The sequence below is a fragment of the Eublepharis macularius genome, chromosome 5 (assembly GCF_028583425.1).
Source record: "Eublepharis macularius isolate TG4126 chromosome 5, MPM_Emac_v1.0, whole genome shotgun sequence".
In the NCBI taxonomy this organism is placed as follows: domain Eukaryota; kingdom Metazoa; phylum Chordata; class Lepidosauria; order Squamata; family Eublepharidae; genus Eublepharis; species Eublepharis macularius.
The window spans coordinates 171,541,410-171,563,275 of NC_072794.1; the positions used below are offsets into that span (position 1 = coordinate 171,541,410).

General features: G+C 49.7%; 1 protein-coding gene across 1 annotated transcript in view; it reads left to right on the forward strand.

The window, feature by feature from the left end:
* XKR7 (XK related 7) overlaps nt 1–14,047 on the forward strand; it is a 70,288-nt gene extending 56,241 nt beyond the window's left edge. Inside the window, exons 2-3 of the mRNA XM_054980480.1 lie at nt 8,666–8,865; nt 13,086–14,047. Of these exons, the coding sequence (XP_054836455.1) occupies nt 8,666–8,865; nt 13,086–14,047 (1,162 nt within the window). The remainder of the gene's footprint in view (nt 1–8,665; nt 8,866–13,085) is intronic.
* The last annotated feature ends 7,819 nt before the right edge of the window (nt 14,048–21,866 follow it).

Here is a 21,866-nt window from a genome sequence, read left to right on the forward strand (position 1 = left end):
TGCTGGCAGACGACACTGGGACTTTCGACATGCAAAGTAGAGGCTCTTCCACTGAGTCACTGACAAATCCCTCTCTACACAGACCCCTCTATGCAGAGAAGGAACGTGTGGGGAGGGAGAGCAGGCACAAGTGTGCTGGCCACACCTTCCCTCTGCAGTATTATCATCTCATCGTGAGCATGGTGTGAACATGCAGAGGCAGTGTGCTTCCCGTGATCAGAAGTACTTCTTTCCAACACTGCCACTCACAGGAGGGAGCGTACATGCAAAGACTTCTTCCACATGTTCTCACCATACTCATGAGCCAAGATCACATAGAAGTGGGGGCGGGGCCAGAATACTTGCGCATGCTCTCCCTCTCCACGCATTCAGACAATGCATGGAAGGCATATGTATAGAGGGCTAGTGTAAGGCTGCCTCATGTGTTGATACCACACAGTGGTTAGTGCACTGAACAGGGATGTGGGAGACTCAGGGTCAAATCCCTGCTTGCCAAGAAACTCAGTAGGTAACTTTGGGCAGGTTATTCACTCTCAGCCTAACCTACCTCCCAAGGTTATTCAGAGGATAACATGGGCAAAGAGTGGGATAAAAATGTACTGCGCAAATAAGGGACATTTGGTCACCGCAAGTGTGACGGCCCACTGCAGAAAAGAAGTGTGTGTGTCTTTGTGTTATGTGCCATCAAATCACCTCCGACCTATGGCGACCCTATGAATGAAAGACCTCCAAAACACCCCATCGTTAACAGACTTGCTCAGATCCTGCAAACCGGAGGATGTGGCTTCTTTTATTGAGTCCAGCCATCTCGTTTTAGGTCTTCCTCTTTTCCTACTGCCTTCCACTTTTCCTAGCACACTGTACAGGAAAAGTGCCGATTGGCCAAGGGACAGCAGCCGGCGTGGCTGGCCTTTCTCCAGCTCTGACCCCAAACATTCAGGGTTGCTGGCTTTATAGCAGGGCTTCTGTGCTTTAATAGCTGCAAGAGAAGCAGGAACCCACTGAGTGATGCTTTGCCTCTTGTGGACAGTAATGGAAAATACGCTTCAGCTGTTGGATTTCAGCCTGCCCAAAGAGTCACAGAATCTCTGCTGGTGGCGGCGGGCAAGGAGAGGGGGCAGAAATCCTGCAAGTGACAAATCCTATGCATAAGAGAGATTTTTTAAGGTGGAGGCTATAATCCTACATGTAGATAGTTTTAGGTAGGTAGCTGTGTTGGTCTTCAGTAGAAAAGCAAGACGTGAGTCCAGCGGCACCTTAAAAACCAGCAGGATTTCTAGTGGATCTTTCGAATCAAAGCTCCCTTTGTCAGATACCCTTTGTTATCAGATGCTTTGAATCTCGAAAGCTTACACTGTGGAAATCTTGCTGGCCTGTAAGGCGTTGAATGAAATGAATCAAGTCCTGCCCTCAAGTCATAGCTGACTTATGGCGACCCCTGGTGGGGTTTTCATGGCAAGAGACTAACAGAGGTGGGTTGCCATTGCCTGCCTCTGCAACCCTGGTCTTCATGGGAGATCTCCCATACAATTTCTAACCAAAGCCGACCTTGCTTCGCTTCTGAGATCTGACGAGATCGGGCCCTCCTAGGCTGCCCAGGTCAGGGCCTTTAAGGTGCTGCTGGACTTTATTCTTGCAGTCCCCCAGGAAATATGGCTCCACAGGCACCATGGGACAAATGGGTGAGTGGTCAAGCCTTGACTTGGCATCCCCCTTAAAAGGATCTCACGTGTCAGGGCTGAGAATGATCCTAGAATGCTGCCAGCCAAAGGAGACAGGGCTGACCTAGGTCCACCTAAGTCAAAGGGCAGGAATGCTGCAAATTTTGCATCGAATATTTTCAAGAAGCTGGCAGCATCTGCCATACCCATGCTTGGGGTGGGTGTGGGTTGGAGCTGGAGGTTATGATGTTATGATTGTCTGTTGCAGCTGCGTTTCTTCACTCTCCCAGGATGTGAATTCTTCCTGGAATTCTCTCTCTTAGACTATGCTTGCTCCTAGCTGCTGGGAAAGGATCCCACATAACCTTGAATCTTGTGTCCTCCCCTGTGCAGATAGTTCTCAGCAGAATTAGCCAGCCTCTAGGAAGGGGGGGGGGATGTTAGCCTGTAAATAATATATGTTCTTGATATTTGGTTGTGCCTCATTCCTGACAATCGAAAAGAGTCCAGTAGCACCTTTAAGACTAACTAACTTTACTGTAGCATAAGCTTTCGGGAATCAAGTGATTCTCGAAAGCTTATGCTACAGTAAAGTTGGTTAGTCTTAAAGGTGCTACTGGACTCTTTTCGATTTTGCTGCTACAGACTAACACGGCTAACTCCTCTGGATCTATCTGGGAAAGAGTTCCAGGTGTGGTGGCAAGCAGGCAGGAGGCCAGGAGATCTTGAGGGGTGGGGGCTGAAAGTAGTAGATCTATTCCTGACAATGACCCGAGTCGTAAGATCGTGATACTAGAACTTTCCAGTAAAGCTTTGTTAACCCAGTGGAATCTTTAGGGAAGCTACTTGGCAGATCTCTACACTCATGTGTCAGGGCTGAGAAGGATCCTAGAATGCTGCCAGCCAAAGGAGACAGGTATGGTTGCCAGTCTCCAGGTGGGGGCTGGAGATCTCCCGGAATTACAACTGATCTCCAGGTGACAGAGGTCAGTTCCCCTGGAGAAAACTGCTGCCTTGGAAGAGTGAACTCTATGGCATTATACTATTCTGAGGACCCCTCACCTCCCCAAACCTCACTGTCTCCAGGCACCACCCCTAAAATCTCCGGGAATTTCCCAACCTGGACCTGGCAACCCTATGGCATTATACCCCATCAGAGGTCGCTCCCCTCCTCAAACCCCACCCTCTCCAGGCTCCACTCCTAAAATATCCAGGAATTTCCCAACTTGGAGTTGGCAACCCGAGAGACAGGACTGACCTAGGTCCACCTTAGTCAAAGGCAGGGAAGCTGCAAGTTTTGCATCGAACGTTTTTAGCGCTCAGCCTTGCAGTGTTTGTCTGTGACAATCAGATGTAAGACAATCACCTGGTCTGTTCAGTTCCCACCAAACGACTTTAGGGCCCACTGAATAGGCCTGCCTGAGCTCCCCCCCCCCCCCAAAAAAACTGTATGTGCAAAAAAACATTGCTGATCCAAACAGATTGGTTGCCATTTATGTTGCAAAGGACTACTCAGACAAACACTGATGGTTGTGGTTGTTGTGGATTTTCCGGGCTGTATCGCCATGGTCTTGGCGTTGTAGTTCCTGACGTTTTGCCAGCAGCTGTGGCTGGCATCTTCAGAGGTGTAGCACCAAAAGACAGAGATCTCTCAGTGATCTCTCAGTGCTACACCTCTGGTGCTACATCTCTGAAGATGCCAGCCACAGCTGCTGGTGAAACGTCAGGAACTACAATGCCAAGCCCATGGCGATACAGCCCGGAAAATCCACAACAACCATTGTTCTCCTGCCGTGAAAGCCTTCGACAATACAACTGACAGCTGTGTTTGTGTTATGTGCTGTCAAGTCACCTTCAACCTATGGAAACCCTAAGAATGAAAGACCTCCAAAACATCTTATCATTAACAGACTTGCTCAGGGATATTTGGCCACCGCAAGTGTGACGGCCCTCTGCAGGAAAGAAGTGTGTGTGTCTTTGTGTTATGTGCCATCAAGTTGCCTCCGACCTATGGTGACCCTATGAAGGAAAGACCTCCAAAATGTCCTATCATTATTAACAGACTTGCTCAGATCCTGCAAACTGGAGGACGTGGCTTCTTTTATTGAGTCCAGCCATCTCATTTTAGGTCTTCCTCTTTTCCTCCTGCCTTTCACTTTTCCTAGCATTCTTGACTTTTCCAGAGAATCTTGTCTTCTCACGATGTGACCAAAGTACGATAGCCTCAATTTTGTCATTTTAGCTTCTAGGGAGAATTCAGGCTTGATTTGATCTAGTACTCACTTATTTGTCTTTTTGGCTGTCCATGGTATCCACAAAGCTCTCCTCCAGTCCCACATTTCAAATGAGTCCATTTTCTTCCTGTCAGCTCTCTTCACTGTCCAAATTTCACATCCATACATAGTAATGGGGAATACCATAGTTTGGATTATCTTTCTTGATCTTGATCGCCAGAGGGACAGCCTTATCCTTAGGGATCTTTTAAAGTTCCCTCATAGCCGCTCTTCCGAGTCTCAATCTTCTTCTGATTTCTTCATTGTAGGTCAAATCCACATTCACCCATTACCTGCATGTTGATCGGATATCTTCCATTTGCCTCCAATCCGTGATTTTTCCCTCTTCGTTCACATTCCTGCTTCCAATCCGTCTTTCTCGCGCGTCCCTCCGGTCACACGGCCGCTCGAAAACCGCTTTTTTGAGGGGGACCTTTTTTCCCCGCCCATTTTTTTTATTTTTTTGAGCGCACTTTTCCGTTATTTCGATCTTGCCTTATAAAGAAACATCATTGAAGATAATGATGCCTTTCTTTCCCCCACTGACAGCACTGATGGCTCTCTCCCATTTCTTTTTTGGAAATTTGGAAGCATGTGGGAAGCTTTCGTGGGCATTTCCTATGCAGGACAGTTCAGTGCCTGAATTTTACTGAAGTTTCACTTCCTTGGAGTGTCATTATTTCGATATTTCGTAATTTCGATATTACAGTAATATAAAATAAAAAAAAAAAACAGTTAAAAATGAAGTTTCGCGAGTCCGTTCTGAGGATGGATTCACCCCAAAATGATTTTTCAAACTACCAGATTTGATTCAGAAACAGCATAATCAATAAATCCAATGCTATGAAGTCAAAAACAGTCTTTTGCAGACTACGGAGCACTTGCAAGTTGAATCAGCCAATAGGAACTCTCAGAAGGGCCGGAGAGACAGGAAGGGGGGTGGTTTTTAAAAAAACCACGTAAATTGTGCATTGGCCCGTTCACGGCCACCGTGAAACTCCCGTTGAAAACCTGTGACCACATATTCGGGAGAAATGCGAATGAAATGCGTCTGTTTAATGAGGTAATGTGACCAGCACTCGGGATTGCATGGGGAATGCGGGGAACATGCGACTTAGAATGAGTAATGTGGATTTGACCGTAGTCTCCTTTTTGGTTGATGAGTGAAGGCTAGGTGTCTTTAAAAAGACAGCATTCGTTTTTGACTGATTGATATGATGTGTGACTGATTTGACTGTCTATGGCTGCATCCATAGAGTGATCTATCTTTTGCCTGGCATTCCCCCCCTGCAGAGCCTCTGAAGGTTTTTTTTTAGCTTTTTTTAAAAATGGTGATTGCTATTGCACGGTTGTTCTCTAATGATCAATTCCCTCGATTTCTGAATTCCCAGCTTTCATTTTTAAAAATAGGTCTCTAGCCCTTTTCATTGTGGAGATTACGCCTTATATTTCAACAATGAAAAGGGCTAGAAGCTAGAAGCTTACTTTTTAAAAAAAAATGAGAGCTGGGAATTCAGAGATTGTGGAAAGAGATTGTAAGAATATTAGTATGCAACAGTGCTATAGCAATTACTTTTTTTTAAAAAAAAGACTCAAAAAATCCTCTGGTGCCATGGTTTCACAGAATCATAGTGTTGGAAGGGATATCCAGGGTCATCTAGTACAACCCCCTGCACAGGAAATTCACAACTATCCCCCCTCCTCACACCTCCAGTGACCTCTGCTCCATGCCCAGAAGATGGCAAACCACCGTCAGGATCCCTAGCCAAATTGGCCTGGGGAAAATTGCTTCCTAACCTCAAAGTGGCAATTGGCATTACCCTGGGCATGTAAGAAGGGGCCACGAGAACTAAGCCCTGGCGTAACCCTTCCTGCCCTCCCTCTCGTGATTTCACAAAATCAGCATTGCTGTCAGATGGCCCTCTAGCCTCTGCTTAAAAACCTCCAGAGAAGGAGAGCCCACCACCTCCCGAGAAAGCCTGTTCCACTGAGGGACCGCTCTGTTAGGAAATTCAGAGGGAAAGGGCAGCCACAGCTACACACAAACACACACACACACACACACACACACACACACACACACACACACACATTGCACTGTTAGGATCGGTGTCGGGACTTGCCAGGTAGTTCCCCAAAACACTTCCCTGCATCACTTGAGTGAAGGAGTTAAAATGTTTATTAAGGATTAATACCATATCAAGCAGCTCAGACCATGGAATTGGCTGGAATGCCCAAAGGTGATAGAATATAGATAGTTATAGGATGAAGTCCCCACCCCCAACAGAGAAACGGTTCATGAGGAATTTGGGTGGGTAAGGTCTGAGAAGAGGCCTGGGGAGGAGGGAGGAGGGCAAAGGGAGCTCACCTTCTCCAAGGTCGAGTTCCCAGCTTGGCAGGAACTCAAAATGAAAAATAAGCAATAGTCATCGCACACTAGAAATCAGCTTCACTCTGCACTTACTCAGAAGCAGGACAGATACAGTTAACGGCATGGCAGATACGCAGGGCTTATCTGACAATCGGGCCCTTTGCCTCTACCTAGGGTTACCAGGTCCCCATGTCCTCCCAGCGGGAGGTGGGGGCCCTGGCACTGACATGCTTTGCTGACTGGTGCGCGCACACTCCCGGGCCTGCGCAATGACGTAACTTCCAGGAAGGGACATCATCGCACAGGGAGGGCTGAATCAGCCTGGATTGGGCCCATATCAGACTAGAACGGGCTGCTGCAGAGCGTGGGAGTGCTCCTGAGCTCCACAGCTGCCTGATCTGGCCCAATGCAGGCCAATTCGGGACCGAATCGGCCTGTTTTGGTCCCGAATCTGCCCGGATTAGGCAGATTCAGCCTGGATTGAGCTGCTGCGGAGCACAGGAGTGCCCCCATGCTCTGCAGTGGCCTGAATTGGCCCGGAATGGGCCTGTGGGAGCGAGCTGCGCCCCATGGGTACATGCCCTCGGAGGCCCATGCCTCCTCCGCCAGCCAGGTAAGCAGGGGCAGGGGGTGGAGGGTGGGAGCGGGGGGGGGTCCCCCACCACTCGCAGGGGAATGGCAACCCTACCTCTAGCCCCCTCCCATCCTTGAAGTCCAGATCCCGTGCCACCCCTCCCTCAGCCATAATGAAAGCAAAGAGAAGAAAACCATCTAGGGGAGTTATATTAATATTTGCATTGAAGGAGAGCCAGTAATGTAGATTTTAGGATGAACAATTATGTCCCACTAGAGTAAAAGCCTTGCCAACCTCTCTCTTTATCTTTTCAGCTGCCGTCTACATTGATCTTAGACATCAAAGTACCTTTCCTCTTTTCTTAATTAAAGGATCCTTTTTCCCCTTTGATAACTCAAGAATTTGAAGTTTTACTGCATCATGACAAAGTTGAAGTAGTTAGAAATGCTGTTAACTAAGTCTGGGGGAACCAGGGCCCAGATTGGGTGGATTAATTTTCCATCCTTTTTAATTTATAAATGTATTCCCAGTTGTTATCTTAATATTAAGGCCCTGATCCAGCTAAGGGTATTTGTGAGCCTTGACTAAGACACCATTAAAACCAACTAAATAAGTTAAGTAATAGGAAGGAAATGTGTCGTAACGGCTTTTATTGGGTTCTGTTGGATTGAGGGCGAAAGCAGAAATGGATATTTTGCCTGTGTCTGTTTTTGTTCTTAATTGCAGACTCCCGGGACCGCAATTTGAATCAGGGCCAGAGTGTGTTTAGGGAGGTAGTCCTTTTCCCCACGTACCATTTTCACGATCAGCCCCACCACCAAAATCTGGCTATTTTACCTGTTGGCAGAAGGAATGAAGGTACAACCTAGTAGGGCAATTCAAACCATAAAATGACATGGTGGAAAAAATTCAGACCTCCCTCCAAACCACACAGTGCCCCCAATCTGAAGCTCTGCTTGGCTTCTACTAAGATATGTAGGTTGGCCCACAAGTCACAATGCTTATTTGTAGGGGGAGGTCTCTTTAGAAGCAATTTTTGGCTTCTGCTGCATTTCATAGGCAGACAGATTTTTTTTTTCTGTTCTAGCAAGATTTGAATCCAGTGGCAGGTTAGAGACTCAACAAAATTTTCAGGGTGCAAGCTTTTGAGAGCCAGAGCTCCCTTCTTCAGACACAAATGTAGAGCTCTGACTCCCGAAAGCACATCCTAGAAATCTTCTTGCGATGCAGCCCTCAGAAGAGTTACTCCAGTCTAAGCCTGTTAATTTAAATGGGTTTAGACTGAAATAATTCTTCTAGGGATTGCGCTGTTGGTCTCTTAGATGCCGCTGGACTCGAGCCAGGACCCTCCTGTCCAAACATTATGCAACATTCGTGATCCACCAAGAAGCCAATTTGCTCTTTGAAAGGGCGGGCAGCTGCCCGTTCGGTAGAGCTCCAAGGAAGGGCCAAAGTAGTTATGTGAAGAGACCAATCGGCACCAAGCATTGCTTAGACTGAGGAGCCAGCCCAGAGGCAGCAGTTGTGTATGGCCCATTGGAACTCCCTGCTAGTTGGAAAGTTGCAGTACCCTTTCCATCCAGCTGCAGAGGTGGCACTGTAGAGCCACACAGCTCAGTCCAGGAGACCCCCACCCCACCCCCCCACCCCACTATGGAAAGCTGTCCAGGAGGTGCAAACAACTCTGGGTCACGCTGTAGGAGTTCTTGATCCAGGAGCCAATGGCAGAGCACACTGGCCCATCCAAGCTTTTCACCGCTGTCTTCTCTCTCGCCCTTTCTTCTAGGTACCTGAGAGCCCTCTACTTGGGGCTCCAGAGCCGCTGGCAGTCGGAGCATCGCCGGCGCCACTTCTACTGGAGGATGATGTTTGAAAGTGCAGACATCAGCATGCTGCGGCTTCTGGAGACCTTCCTCAAGAGCGCCCCCCAGCTGGTCTTGCAGCTAAGCATCATGGTGCAACAGAGAAACATATTGCCGCTGCAAGGTGAGCGGAGCCCAGTGGGAGGGCGAGAGCTGGCTGGCTGGCTCAGACGCAGCCAGATGCCCCTGGGAAGCCCACGAGCCGGGCAGGAAGGAGATGGCCCAGCCCTGGGTTCATCTCCAGCGGCTGAGAGGCAAATTCCACTCCCCACCCCACAGCACCCTGGCCCAGATTGTTCTGTATCCAGAACTCTGGCAGAGGGTCAGGGTTGGAGGAACAGCAAAAAAGAGAGATGTTATCTTGTCTTTCCGTAATGTGCATCCTCCCTCTTTGACCCCAGTGGACACTGCCATTCATTTTCTTGACCAAGTACTAAAAAGACCTCTTGTGGTCTTCTCAAAATGTTTTAGATACAGTCTCGAACATAGTAAATAACAACAACAACAACAACAACATTCGATTTATATACCGCCCTTCAGGACAACTTCATGCCCGCTCAGAGCGGTTTACAAAGCATGTCATTATTATCCCCACCGATAAATACAGAGCAACACGGTAAATATTAATGGCAGAAAAGAGAAGTTTCCCGTGTGTTATTAATGTCTCCTCCCAGTAATTTTTACAATCAACAATATATTTATTCTTTATAATCAACAATATATCTGTTAATAAGTTAACCTATTTCCTATTATATACCCAAGACATATACCACATATTACAATGCAAAATAGCTTCAATTATACAGGCGTCATATATGCTCCAAAACAGTCAATTAAAGTGTCCCGTGCTCCAAATCCTATAGTAGTTACTATTAAAGTGCAAATGCTTTCTGATGTCACCTGACACAATTTATCATTTGTAGAGTCAATTTCACCTTATATTTCAGTTCAATATGGGTACAGTCCAAGGTAATCCCAGACACTGTGAAGGTCACAGATCACATGTAGACCTTGATAGTATTCTTTAGGTGTACATTGGTAGTTCTATGACCATGAATTTTCTAACGGACAGTGCAGATCCCCATAAAGGTCCGTTACTGGGAGGAGACATTAATAACACACGGGAAACTTCTCTTTTCTGCCATTATTATCCCCACAACAACAATCACCCTGTGAGGTGTGTGGGGGGCTGAGAGCGCTCTGAGAGAGCTGTGACTGGCCCAAGGTCACCCAGCTGGCTTCAAGTGGAGGAGTGGGGAATCAAACCCGGCTCTCCAGATTAGAGTCCCACACTCTTAACCACTACACCAAACATTGGGGCACCTTTCCCATGAGGAAAGCCTGGACCGTTTGGGACTTTTCAGTTTAGAAAAGAGATGACTGGGGGAGGGGCAGACTTGATAGATGTTTATAAAATTCTGCACGGGGCAGAGACACTGGACAGAGTGAACTTTTTCTCCCTCTCCCAACGTACTAGACTTTGAGGGCACCCAAGGAGGTTGATGGGCAGTAGCTTCAGGACGGTCAACAGAGATAACCCTGGAGGTCCCTTCCAACCCTGTGATTCTATGAGTCTATGATCAGGGGAAGCTGTTAGCCTCTCTGTACCGTTGCTGGCCCTCGGGGGAAACTGATTGGCCCCTCTGTGAGAGGACAGGTTCCGGGACTAGATGGACCCCTGGTCCGATCCAGCAGGGCTCTTTTTATGTTCTTAAGTCAATGGGCTTAGAAGGGGGTAACACTGCAGAGGATGGCACTAGGTCCAGAGGAGTTAGCCGTGTTAGTCTGTAGTAGCAAAACTGAAGAGTCCAGTAGCACCTTTAAGACTAACCAACTTTACTGTAGCATAAGCTTTAGAGGACCACAGCTGTCTTCGTCAGATGCAACTTTATTGTAGCATAAGCTTTCGAGGACCACAGCTCTCTTCGTCAGATGCATCGTCAGATGCATCTGACGAAGAGAGCTGTGATTCTCGAAAGCTTCTGCTACAGTCAAGTTGGTTAGTCAGATGCATCTGACGAAAAGAGCTGTGATTCTCGAAAGTTTATGCTACAATAAAGTTGGTTAGTCTTAAAGGTGCTACTGGACTCTTTCCCCATCGATAAATCCAGCTTGCTTTTTGGATCTTTGTTCTAACGTCCTGGCAGGTTATTCTGAGCTACCAAGTAAAAGCAGCAAGTATTTCAAATTTTGCAGACATTTCCATTTTTTTAAATAAAAGAGAAATAAAACCCCTGTTCCGCCACCATTTCAAGATTTTCAGAACTGTCGTATCTCTCCTGCCACTTCATCTTCCCCCTTTTATCTCTTCTCTCCCCCTTTCTTCCAGTCTTACGGTTCTCTCCCACCTTTGTGACTGTCTCCATTCTCTTTCCCCTATTTTTTCTTATCTTTCTGTCTTCCTTCTTTCCATCACTTGCAAGCTCAGGGGTGGACGAGGCAGGAAAAGTCCTGGAGGAGCCCTGACTTGGAAGGCCAGTGGAGGCCAGGCACGAGCCAAATCCAGTCTGCCAAGGCATTGGCTACACAGAAGAAACCCAGGCTGCAGGGGAGAGGGGCGGGGATAGATGCGGGCCCATGCGTTGCCTTCTCCTGCACCCCCAACAACCAGACCTGAGCTGGGGACCCAGTCAGTGGCAGTGCGGGAGAAGGAGATGCGAGGAAGTCCACAGCCACAGTAACTGTGGAGAGAGCAATCTCTGTGGAATCGTCCAATCTGTTTTGTAGTGTGGAGAAGAAGTGGCGATGAAGATGGTGAAGAAGAACCTTTTTGGCAATGATTGGTTGAGCTGCTCTGAGGTCACAGAAAAGTCTGGCAGGCCAAACATTTCTCCAGCTGAGCTGCTCAGAAAAGCAAGGAAGAAGAGCAAGTGTTGGGGAAGGCAGAGGACGTGAGAAGCATTGGGGAGTGGGGCTAGGAGAGGGGGGCTGGGAGTGGTTCCAGAGGAACGGTCTAGGAGGAGTTTGAAGGGGGAAGAAAATTTGAAGAGAATGAATGAGGAAGATAGGGGACTAGGAGCCGCAGAGATTAAGACGGCTGAAATTCATATAGCAGTACAGAGTGATCAGTTAGTTCTTTGGGCTGGGGCCGTGGTTCACGGAGCTGAGCATCTGCTTTGCCTGCAGATTTAATCGCAAGCATTGCTTGTGAAAAAGGGGTCAGGCAGCAGGCAATGCAAATTACCTTTCTCTGTCTGGAGAGTGTGAAGAGCAGCTGCCAGTTAGAGGAGACAAGACCAGCCGTGTAAGACCAAGGCAGGTTCAGGTGTCCCTATATTCTTTCCAGGTCCATTCCACACATATTCGCTCCATTCGTCCCATAGGTATGTCTGCCAACTGAGGGTCCGCCTCGTGCATCTGCCGAAGGGGGCGTTGGACCGCAAGAGTGTAACAACTGGCTCGTCTTTAAAGAGACAGACCAACGCTCCGCCTTGATCAAAAGCAGTTTCACATCTTCGTGTCACTCTGGTCACCTTTTAAAAGCTATTCCATGGGAGCCCATCAGAGGCTCCCGTGGAATAACTTCTGTAGGTTCATAACAACAACGTTTGATTTATATGCTGCCCTTCAGGACAACTTAATGCCCACTCAGAGCGGTTTACAAAGTATGTCATTATTATCCCCACAACAATCACCCTGTGAGGTGGGCGGGGCTGAGAGAGCTCTGAGAGAGCTGTGACTGTCTCAAGGTCACCCAGCTGGTTTCAAGCAGAGGAGTCGGGAATCAAACCCGGCTCCAGATTAGAGTCCCACCGCTCTTAACCACTACGCCAAACTGGCTTATGCATTGTGTCCTTTCTTTCTCTCTCTTTTGCACACACACATGCCCAAAGATAAAATGTTTCACTAGGGAAAGATCTTTCCCCTAATGCTGTTGTTCCCCCCCCCCTTTCTGCGCTTCCACCATCCTTCTCCAGCCCTTCTCCAGCTTCACTACCTTTTCCTTGTCTAGAAATGTCTAGAAAAACAAATGCACCCAAATAATGACATTATTCTCTTCCTTCTCACCCCCCTTCCGGTCACGTTTCTGGTTATCTTCACGTCCGCTGCTCACATTCCGTCATGTCCTCCTCATCCATCTTGGGTCTTTCACACATGCCCATGTGCAACCTGCCGTCCATTTTCCTTCCCATCTCCACGCCCGCTGGCCCACCCTGTCTCCACCCCATCGTGTCTTCCTCCCTCTCTGCCTTTGCCTCGATCCTTTTCCCATCTTTGTCCTGCCCTCTTCCTCCCTCCGTCTCCCGCTCCGTTTCTCTCCGCCTCGATCCCTCCCTCCAGTAACGCCGCCGTTTCTCTCCCCTTAACTCCCCGCCTCCCTTTTCTCTCTTTCTGCTCGGACAGGCCTCTCCACTTCGGCCTCGCTGGTCTCCCTCGCCTGGACGCTGGCTTCCTACCAGAAGGTGCTGCGTGATTCCCGAGAAGACAAGCTGCCCATGTCCTACAAGGGAGCGGTGGTGCAGATCCTGTGGCACCTCTTCACCATCGCCGCCCGGGCCATCGCCTTCGCCCTCTTCGCCTCCGTGTTCCAGCTCTACTTCGGCATCTTCATCGTCACCCACTGGTGCATCATGACCTTTTGGATCATCCAAGGCGAGACCGATTTCTGCATGTCCAAGTGGGAGGAGATCATCTACAACATGGTGGTCGGCATCATCTACATCTTCTGCTGGTTCAACGTCAAGGAAGGCCGCAGCAGGTGCCGCATGTCGATCTACTACGTCATCACCCTGTCGGAGAACGCTGCCCTCACAGGGCTCTGGTACTGGTACCGGGACACGGACGGGTTCCCCGAATCCAACGCCTTAATCATCGTCTGCGTGGTCACCTCCAGCTTCGCCTTAGGGGTCTTCTTTATGTTCATCTACTACTGTCTCTTGCACCCCAACGGAACCGTTTTCCGGCCCCAGGACACAGGTTGCATTTGCAGCGAGGAGCGCACGGCCGTCCCCTGTGCCGCGGGAGGCCCCGTGGACGTCGTCACCAGCCCCCCACGCTCCTTGCCGAGGACTACAGGGGCTGAGAGGGAGGGGGTGCCCGGAGACAGAGACAGCTGTGTGCCAGTCTTTCAGGTCCGGCCCAGCGTGCCCCCGACCCCCATTGCCCGTGCCCCACGGACAGAGGGCCCCGTCATTCGCATTGACCTGCCTAGGAAGAAGTATCCTGCGTGGGACGCCCATTTCATTGACAGGCGCCTCCGAAAGACCATCCTGGCACTGGAGTACACTTCTCCGGCGACGCCACGTCTGCAGTACCGCAGCATAGGGGCCTCTCAGGAGCTGCTGGAATACGAGACCACAGTGTAACATGGCCAGGAGCTGTGGAGCACCTGAGTGGGGGGCTACAAGGGCCCCCCCAGAGCCCGAGGGCCCTGCCTGGCCCTCTCCGCCAGCAGGGCAAGCTGGCCTTGTATTCCCTGCCCATCGTCTCCCGGGCAAGGTGCTAGAGGTCCAGTAAGCAGCAGGGCCCTCCCGTCTCGTGTTAGCAAGTTCGGTTCGTCCCTCGTACTCCCCATCGCACTGACCGCTCCTCCCCTCTGTTGTGCTGGCCCCTGCCTCTGTTGTGTGTGAATGGGTGGGGGGGATGACTAGCAAGGCCAGCTGGTGCTATTTTTTCCTCTACGAGCTCACCGTACAGGCTATGCTGAGCTGAGGTTCTCCACCACCGCTGCCTCCCCCTTGGGCAGGCCATGCTGTCTCCGCTTCTGCCCCCCAAATCCACATCACCGACAGGCCCCAAAAGAGGGGACCCGCCCCACCCCGTCCTCCTCCGGGCTAAAGGAGGCTGAGTCCTCCCCTGAAATACCTCACCTGTTACCTGAGCCCAGATAGTCAAGGTCACTTACGACCAGGGATTCTGTTACCTCTGGTCACCAGGCACGGGGAAGGGAGGTTACAGACACTACATGGGGCAGGCGGTAGAGTTAACTGCAGGACGATGAACTCCATGGGGAAGTGGCTATAAGACCAGAATCTGTAACACACGCTGGTAACTATAATACACTGTGGGGTCTGTTGCCAGGAATCTTGGGCATGGACGGAGGGCTACAAGGGCTGCCGGGTGGGGCATGCCGCTATCAGTTTTCCAAACGGGAGACATTGGCTTGTGTTTCATTACTGCCCAGCCAAGTTGGTAGCCTTTCTCTGGCCCAGGCCAGCATTTCTGGGCCACCTCCGTTGGAAGAAGGCTTCTTAAAGCAAAGGAAGGCGACCAGCTTGGCTGAACAATAGAACCCGAGTCCGCATTTAGCATCCCCAAACAGCCCCGTGCTCCCACCCAACACCGGCCTTTACTTTGAGGGATTCGGATGGCTTTAAAGGCTAAGCAAGCACAGCCTCGTGAAAGTGGCATCAAGTAGGGTTGCCAACCTCCAGGTGAGAAAAGAAAAAAGAGAGTCGTGGTGCAAGTGGTGTTATGGAGACAGAAAGACCTGTGAGCTAGAAGAATATAAATCGAATTAAGTAAAAGTAAAAATAATGACAATTTTGAATCAAGTAAATTTAAAATTGTTACAGTGGAAAAGAGCAAGAGTCCAGTAGCACCTATTAGACTAACAAAATTAGTGGTGGGGTGAGAGCTTTGGTGAGCCACAACTCACTTCTTCAGATAGAGCTAGAATGTGAGTCCATCTGTCCTTGTATCTTGGAGAGTGGAGTGGTTGCAGAAGCCAAGATATAAAGACTTCTAGTTGCATCTGAAGAAGTGAGCTGTGGCTCACGAAAGCTCATACCCTACCACTAATTTTGTTGGTCTTATAGGTGCTACTGAACTCTTGCTCTTTTCTACTGCTACAGACAGACTAACACGGCTACCCATCTTGATTTAAATTGTTAGATTACAAGTCTGTTAATGATAGGACATTTTGGAGGTCTCTCATTCATTGGATCGCCATAGGTCAGAGGCGACTTGACGGCACATAACACATACGGATTACTTTATTCAAAATAGTCATTAGTTAGGTCATCACAGGTTTTTCTGTTTCTATAATAGCCTCCAAGTAGGGCCTGGAGTTCTCCCAGAATTACAACTGAGATCACATCTCTTGGACGAAACGGCACTTCATTGGGTAAACTCCATGGCACCCCACCCCTCCTGAACTCGCTCCCCTCCCCAAACTCCGCCCTTCCCAAACTCCTCCTCCCAAATCTCCGGAAATTTCCCAACCTGGAGCTGGCAACCCTAACATCAAGGCATAGCTATACGGTACCACATGGGACAATACAGGCATATTGACAACACGTCTGGGGTATCTCGGAGGGACAAGGGGAAGAGAACAACTGCATATGTCCATTTATTTAAATGTATATAGATGTAAAATTGACACTGAGGGCTTCCAGAAACTGCTGAGCTTGTCCTAAGCCCGAAGGTAGAAGGGGGGTTGTTAGGATGCCAAGCCAAGGGGCAGTTGTAAGGGTATGACGACACTGTTATGCCTTCCCCCAAAGAATCCTGGGAACTGTAGTCTGCTTGCTGAGGACAGAGCCCTCGCTCCCTTGCAATGCTACAGTTCCCGGGTTTCCCTTTGAGGAGAGAGCGATGGTTAAAATTGGCATGTGCCATAGGCATATGCATCCTTTAAGAAGGCGCTGAGACTGTTCTTGTGGACGGAATGTGGCTGATTATTTTAACCACGGGGGGAAAGCACTTTTCCCCCACCAGAGTTGTCTCCTGCTTCTTATCTTCCACCACCATTGAAAAAAGGTGATTACAGCAGCCGTGGCCCCGTGACCTGTGTGACCTTGAGTAAGGGTGGGAGGGAAGGGCTATATTTTATTTGCGGGGCACTGTCAGTGCTTGCTCTATTGTAACATGACCCAAAAAGGCAATTTTCTGCCCCTGGCAGCTTACAATCTGATCAAACAGGGGGGCAGGGAGGGGGGAGAGAGGTCAGGGTAACAAAGGAAGGTTGGGAACAAATGCAGGTCTTCATTTTGGGGTGAAGGACGAGAAGGGGGAGTTCAGCCAAAGGCTTTTCTGGGGGCAGTGATTTTTAAGGCGCATCGTTACTGGCCACTTCTAGCATCCATTCTCTCCTGGAACAAAATATAGAGCAAGTTCAGGGATGCCTCTTATTTGACTGTCATTCCGAACACTGGGCAAGCCTTTTGAGTTACACAGCAGTCTTCTTCAGGCGTAGATTCAAAGCAAAAAACAAAATTCAAGGGGGGGGGTGGTTTACATACCCAGAAAATCCACCAAAGCTGAGTGTAGGGAATATTTTTTTCCCAGTGGTTAGAAAAAAAAAATCTAAGAAGGAATTGACTTCATCGGGCTACAAATCAATGGACCGTGTTGGGAAGTCGTAGACACATGTACAACAAGGTAGCAAGCTGCCTAACAGCGTTCTCACTTTACAAGTGGTTGAAAAGCAGGGCTCTGTCCTCTGCGCCAAGATCCAGTCAAGGTTTTGCTGTCCTAAGTGACCCCGGCCGCTGTACTGACTACACCAAATCAGCTCTTGGCAGATCAATCCCGTCTATTCTGGCTGGTTGTGGCCGTCCAAGTCGCCGGCAGAGATCTTTCCCGTGCCTTCTCCGTGGGAATTGTTGAGGACTGAGCCTGGAAACCTTTTGCCACTGAGATAAGGCGTCTCAGCCATGGAGTAAAAATCTTTTAGGAGACCCTGTTATTCCAGTCCACGGCTACAACCCCAAACCCCAAGCTGGCTCTTGTGTATATCAGCGTAATTCAGCCCACGCACACAAAAAGAGAGAAACTAACAAGGTGAATAAGGCCGGTTAAGTAAGAGAGCCCGGCTGCCAATTCTAGATGAATCACAGCCACAGCTTACACAGGGCGGTGTGGGGAGGGGACTGTGTGCTTAGCTCCCTGGAGTGAAGGAAAATACAGGCACCAAACAGGGTCCCAAATGAGAATTCGCTTAAGAATCCCTTGCAAATCTCTAGCCCAGGACAATGTTTGTCCTTCTCCAGTGGGTGATGCTACCTGTGAGTGAACTGCACCTGGACCTAAAGTTGGCTGCATTAGCAATGCCTCCGCAATTTAAGACAAGATATAGGAAGAAAAGGCTGGTGTCAGATGGTCTGTCGTAGAAGAGCAAGATTGGGGTCCAGTAACACTTTAAAGACCAACTAGGTTTCCAGCGGGTGAGCTTTCAAGAGGCAGAGCTCCAAATTAAGGGAAAGAGAGGGAGAGAGAAGAAAGTGAATAGCTGGTGCCGTGTTTCAGGTCTGGGCTTGCGGGTGGGCCTGATTCTGAAGCTGTTCAGAATGTTGAAAGCTCGGCGTTCATCGCCTCTCGTGCCAGGGCACCTTAGAGAAAAATGCAAGCGCTAGCAGAACAGGTTAATGGGAGCCAAGCCCGTGCTTTGAATGCAGAGGGCCCCATATTCAGTCCCTGGTGTCTTCTGTTAAGAATATCAGGGATCCCAGATAAAGAAAACTCCTTGCCAAGCTGATGTAAGGACTGTAAGGGCAGTTCTGGACTATGTGGGGCCATATTGGAACTCAGTAGAAAGCTTCGAGGGTCAGCGAAGGTCTCGCTCCTCACCAGGGCTTTTTTTCTGGGAAGAGAGGTGGTGGAACTCAGGACTGCACAATGACGTCACTTTGGGTCAGCTGGAACAAGGGGGGAGTTTTTTAAAGTATAAATTGCCCTTGGCGAAAATGGTCACATGGCCAGTGGCCCCACCCCCTGATCTCCAGACAGAGGGGAGTTTAGATTGCCCTCCGCGCCGCTGCGGTGCAGAGGGCAGTCTAAACTCCCCTCTGTCTGGAGATCAGGGGGCGGGGCCACCGGCCATGTGACCATTTTCAAGAGGTGCCAGAACTCCGTTCCACTGCGTTCCAGCTGAAAAAAAGCCCTGCTCCTCGCTCCTTAAGAGACTTGGTGTCATTTTCAAGCGCGGAAGGGAAAGACTGTCTGATTTTGCCTATGGGCTTGGCCAAGGACTGTCTCACTGGTTTTGTTTAGAAAGAATGGAATCGCTCTGTGGATTCCACATGCTTGGCATTACATCTCTCTGCTCTTAACTGCTGCTCACACACTGACAAGCTTGGGAAGCAGCTGTTGCAACGTGCTGAAGGTGCGCACCGGTGCCCATTCTTAGGTGCAGGTCAGCTGCAATGCTGTAGTTGTTGTTAGCATGTGTGTTTTCAGATGTGGCCTGATGTCCCACTCATCGGCAGGAAATTGGGTCTGTGAGGGCTATTCTGCTGGGGGGGCAGCTTGAGCCTGGCATGCCTTTGTATAGTGCACCAATGAGGAACTGGGGCTGGGAAATGATTCCCTAGCAGGACAAAGGCCTGGACAGCCCATGGCTCTCTCCACTTCAGCTAGCAGTGCTGGTGGCAGAGAGTGCCAAGCAAGGCTTTTTTTTCTGGGAAAAGGGGTGGTGGAACTCAGTGGGTTGCCAGCACAGGGGGCAACTCCTGGCAGGAAGTGGTGCCCCTGGTACCACATGCATGCGTGTAAAGTGTGCGCATGCCCCCAGGACTGCACAATGATGTCACTTTGGGTCAGCTGGAACAAGGGGGGAGTTTTTTTAAAGTTTAAATCGCCCTCTGCGGAAATGGTCACATGGCTGGTGGCCCCACCCCCTGATCTCCAGACAGAGTGGCAGAGGGCAATCTTAACTCCCCTCTGTCTGGAGATCAGGGGGCAGGGCCACCGGCCATGTGACCATTTTTAAGAGGTGCCGTAACTCCGTTCTGCCGCATTCCAGTTGAAAAAAAGCCCTGGTGCCAAGAGAGCGTGACCTGCACTGTGCCCGGGAAAAGAGTGTGGCATGGCTGGGTGGAGCTGGGGCTGTTTTGGCCCAACGTGATTGCTTGGGGTGACCTAATGAGGGCAGCAATACACCACAGGGGCTTGGCCTGGCCCTGGCTACCGGCAGTGCAGGTCCAGGAGGGGATGGGTGTATCATGTTTGGGGTAACAAAGCAGCTGAAACCAGCCTTGGGTGGGGTGGTTTGGTCAAATGGAAAAGGAGCTGCGGCTGTCAGGGGTGTGTAGGCTGCCAAGAAACAGGCAATTCTTTTGGCACAGGAGAAAGCACTGCTGGCATGGGGAAAAGGATTTGGGCAGGCAAGGGGTAAAAGAGGATTGAGCTAGCAGAGTATTTTGAAGCGCTTGCCACTGGAGAGGCAAACTTATGGCTGGGGGCTCGTGGCGATCTGCTGGGCAGAGAGACTGGCTTTTCCCCTTGTGCTTCAGTTTCTTTCTTTTTCTTTCTTTCCTTCTTTCTCTCCTTCTTCTCTCTCTCTTTCTTTCTTTCTTTCTTTCTTTCTTTCACAAAAAGGGCACTCCCACAAAACTGTCACCCCCACCCCTTCAATCAACTTGCAATTCACTGGATTCCTGGGGAAGAGGTAGTACGGTTGATTCACCTGAACAACGTCTTTGCACTTCTTTCCAGTCCTAGGAGACAGTCTTAGAATTACTGCCATATGGAAGTTGGGTCACAGTTGTAGGCCCAGATGCTGGCATTCATTTAGGCCATGTATTTCGCTGGGCCACATAGACAATCCCACCCCCCATCCCCTAGCAAACGCTTAAAGTTGCTCACTCTTGCCTGCATTATATGAGTATTTTTTTCTCTTATCTCAGATCGCCTCCTTTCTTAGGCCAGAAGGGGGACACACAGGAGAATCCTTTGATCACATCCATGCTTTGTTGGGAATCTAGTGTTTTGGAAGCTGGTGTTTGCCACATCAGAGGAAACAGGAAAGTTTGGAAGCTAAGGTCACCACAGAGAGGGGTGTCCAGGGAACGGTCAGAACTGTAAGAGAGGTGGAGTTCAGGGTAGAGGAGCAGACTGAGGTGGGATGAAGGATGGCCAAAATGAAGGTGACGGCAATAGTCCAGCTAGGAGATGGCCAGAGCACGAAGCTGGCCTTTCACCGAGGGGTAGAGCTGAAGTCAGTTTTGTGGTGGAGGTGCTGTGTAAGGAGGTAAGGCATGGCTTGATGCCGTAGCTGAAGAACAGCCAAGAAGGCACTGAAACAAAGAGTCTGTCTCTACACAACACTTTTGACACATGTTCATGTGTCGGGCGACTCAGTGTTAGCCAGGAAGTGTAGTTTTAAATGACAGAGCCGGCAGAGATCACTCCAGAGGAGACAGATTCTCTCACAGCCCTCCACCGCCTCTGGCATCTCCCCTTCCAGATACTTTGCCCTGCCAAGGCTTGGTTAATTCAAAGTTTTAAGCAGCGAGGTCAGTAGGGTAAAAACTCTGGAAGGGGAACAATCCGGCATGCCAGTGGCGGCAGAGGGCTGTGAGAGAATCCGTCCACTTCGGAGCGATTGCCACCAGCTGTCTTTCAAAACTACTCAAAGTCAAGGCTTCGTGCTTCTTCTCCTAGGCAAATGGTGGCGATGTCATCAACGGATCTTATGAGGGACAGATGAGAAATTTCATCTGGGACATAGCAAGTCCATCACAGACATCCCAGTGGAAACATTAGCATGGCAGTTGAAGATTCAGGGTCGAGTTTAGGGGGAAGTTCAGGAGCAGAGAGGGAGTGCCGGCTGTCACCTGCATATATGTAGTGCTGGAAGCCATGGCCTTTGATAAGGTCACACAATGTGTAAAGGAGAGCATAGCAGAAGGAGGGAGACGGACAGGTCCCCGGGTGAATCCAACAGAGAGAAGGAAAGCAGAGGAAGAGACTCCCCATATGTTAGCGTTCCCCAACGTGGTGCCAGTGGGCCCCATGGCACCCTCCAGTACTTCCTTTGCAGAATGTGGGCAGGACCTACCTTTCTTTTCATTCCCCCTTCTCCCTCCCCCTTGCCCACTTTCCTTCATTTCTTTCCATTCCCCTCTTGTGAACCTTTTGAAAATCTTTGGGAAAGGGAGTTTTTGCTGCTCCTCCTGCAGCAGCTATTTGGGGTTTGGCTCCACCTCCTGCAAGCAACCATTTTGGGGCAGTGCTCACCACCCCCTCTGAAAATCCCAAAGGGGCCAGCAGGTTCAAAAAGGTTGGAGAGCCCTGCCACATAGAACAAACACGGAGGAAGAGAATCGACTAAGGACGGCCGCCTCGGGAAGGAATGGCCCTTTGTATCCATGTGTGTGTGTGTGAGAAAGAGAGTAGGACCCTCGGATGTGGTGGGGAAGAGATCGTTGGAGTTTTGCGCAAGGTCGGTTTCGTTGGGATGCT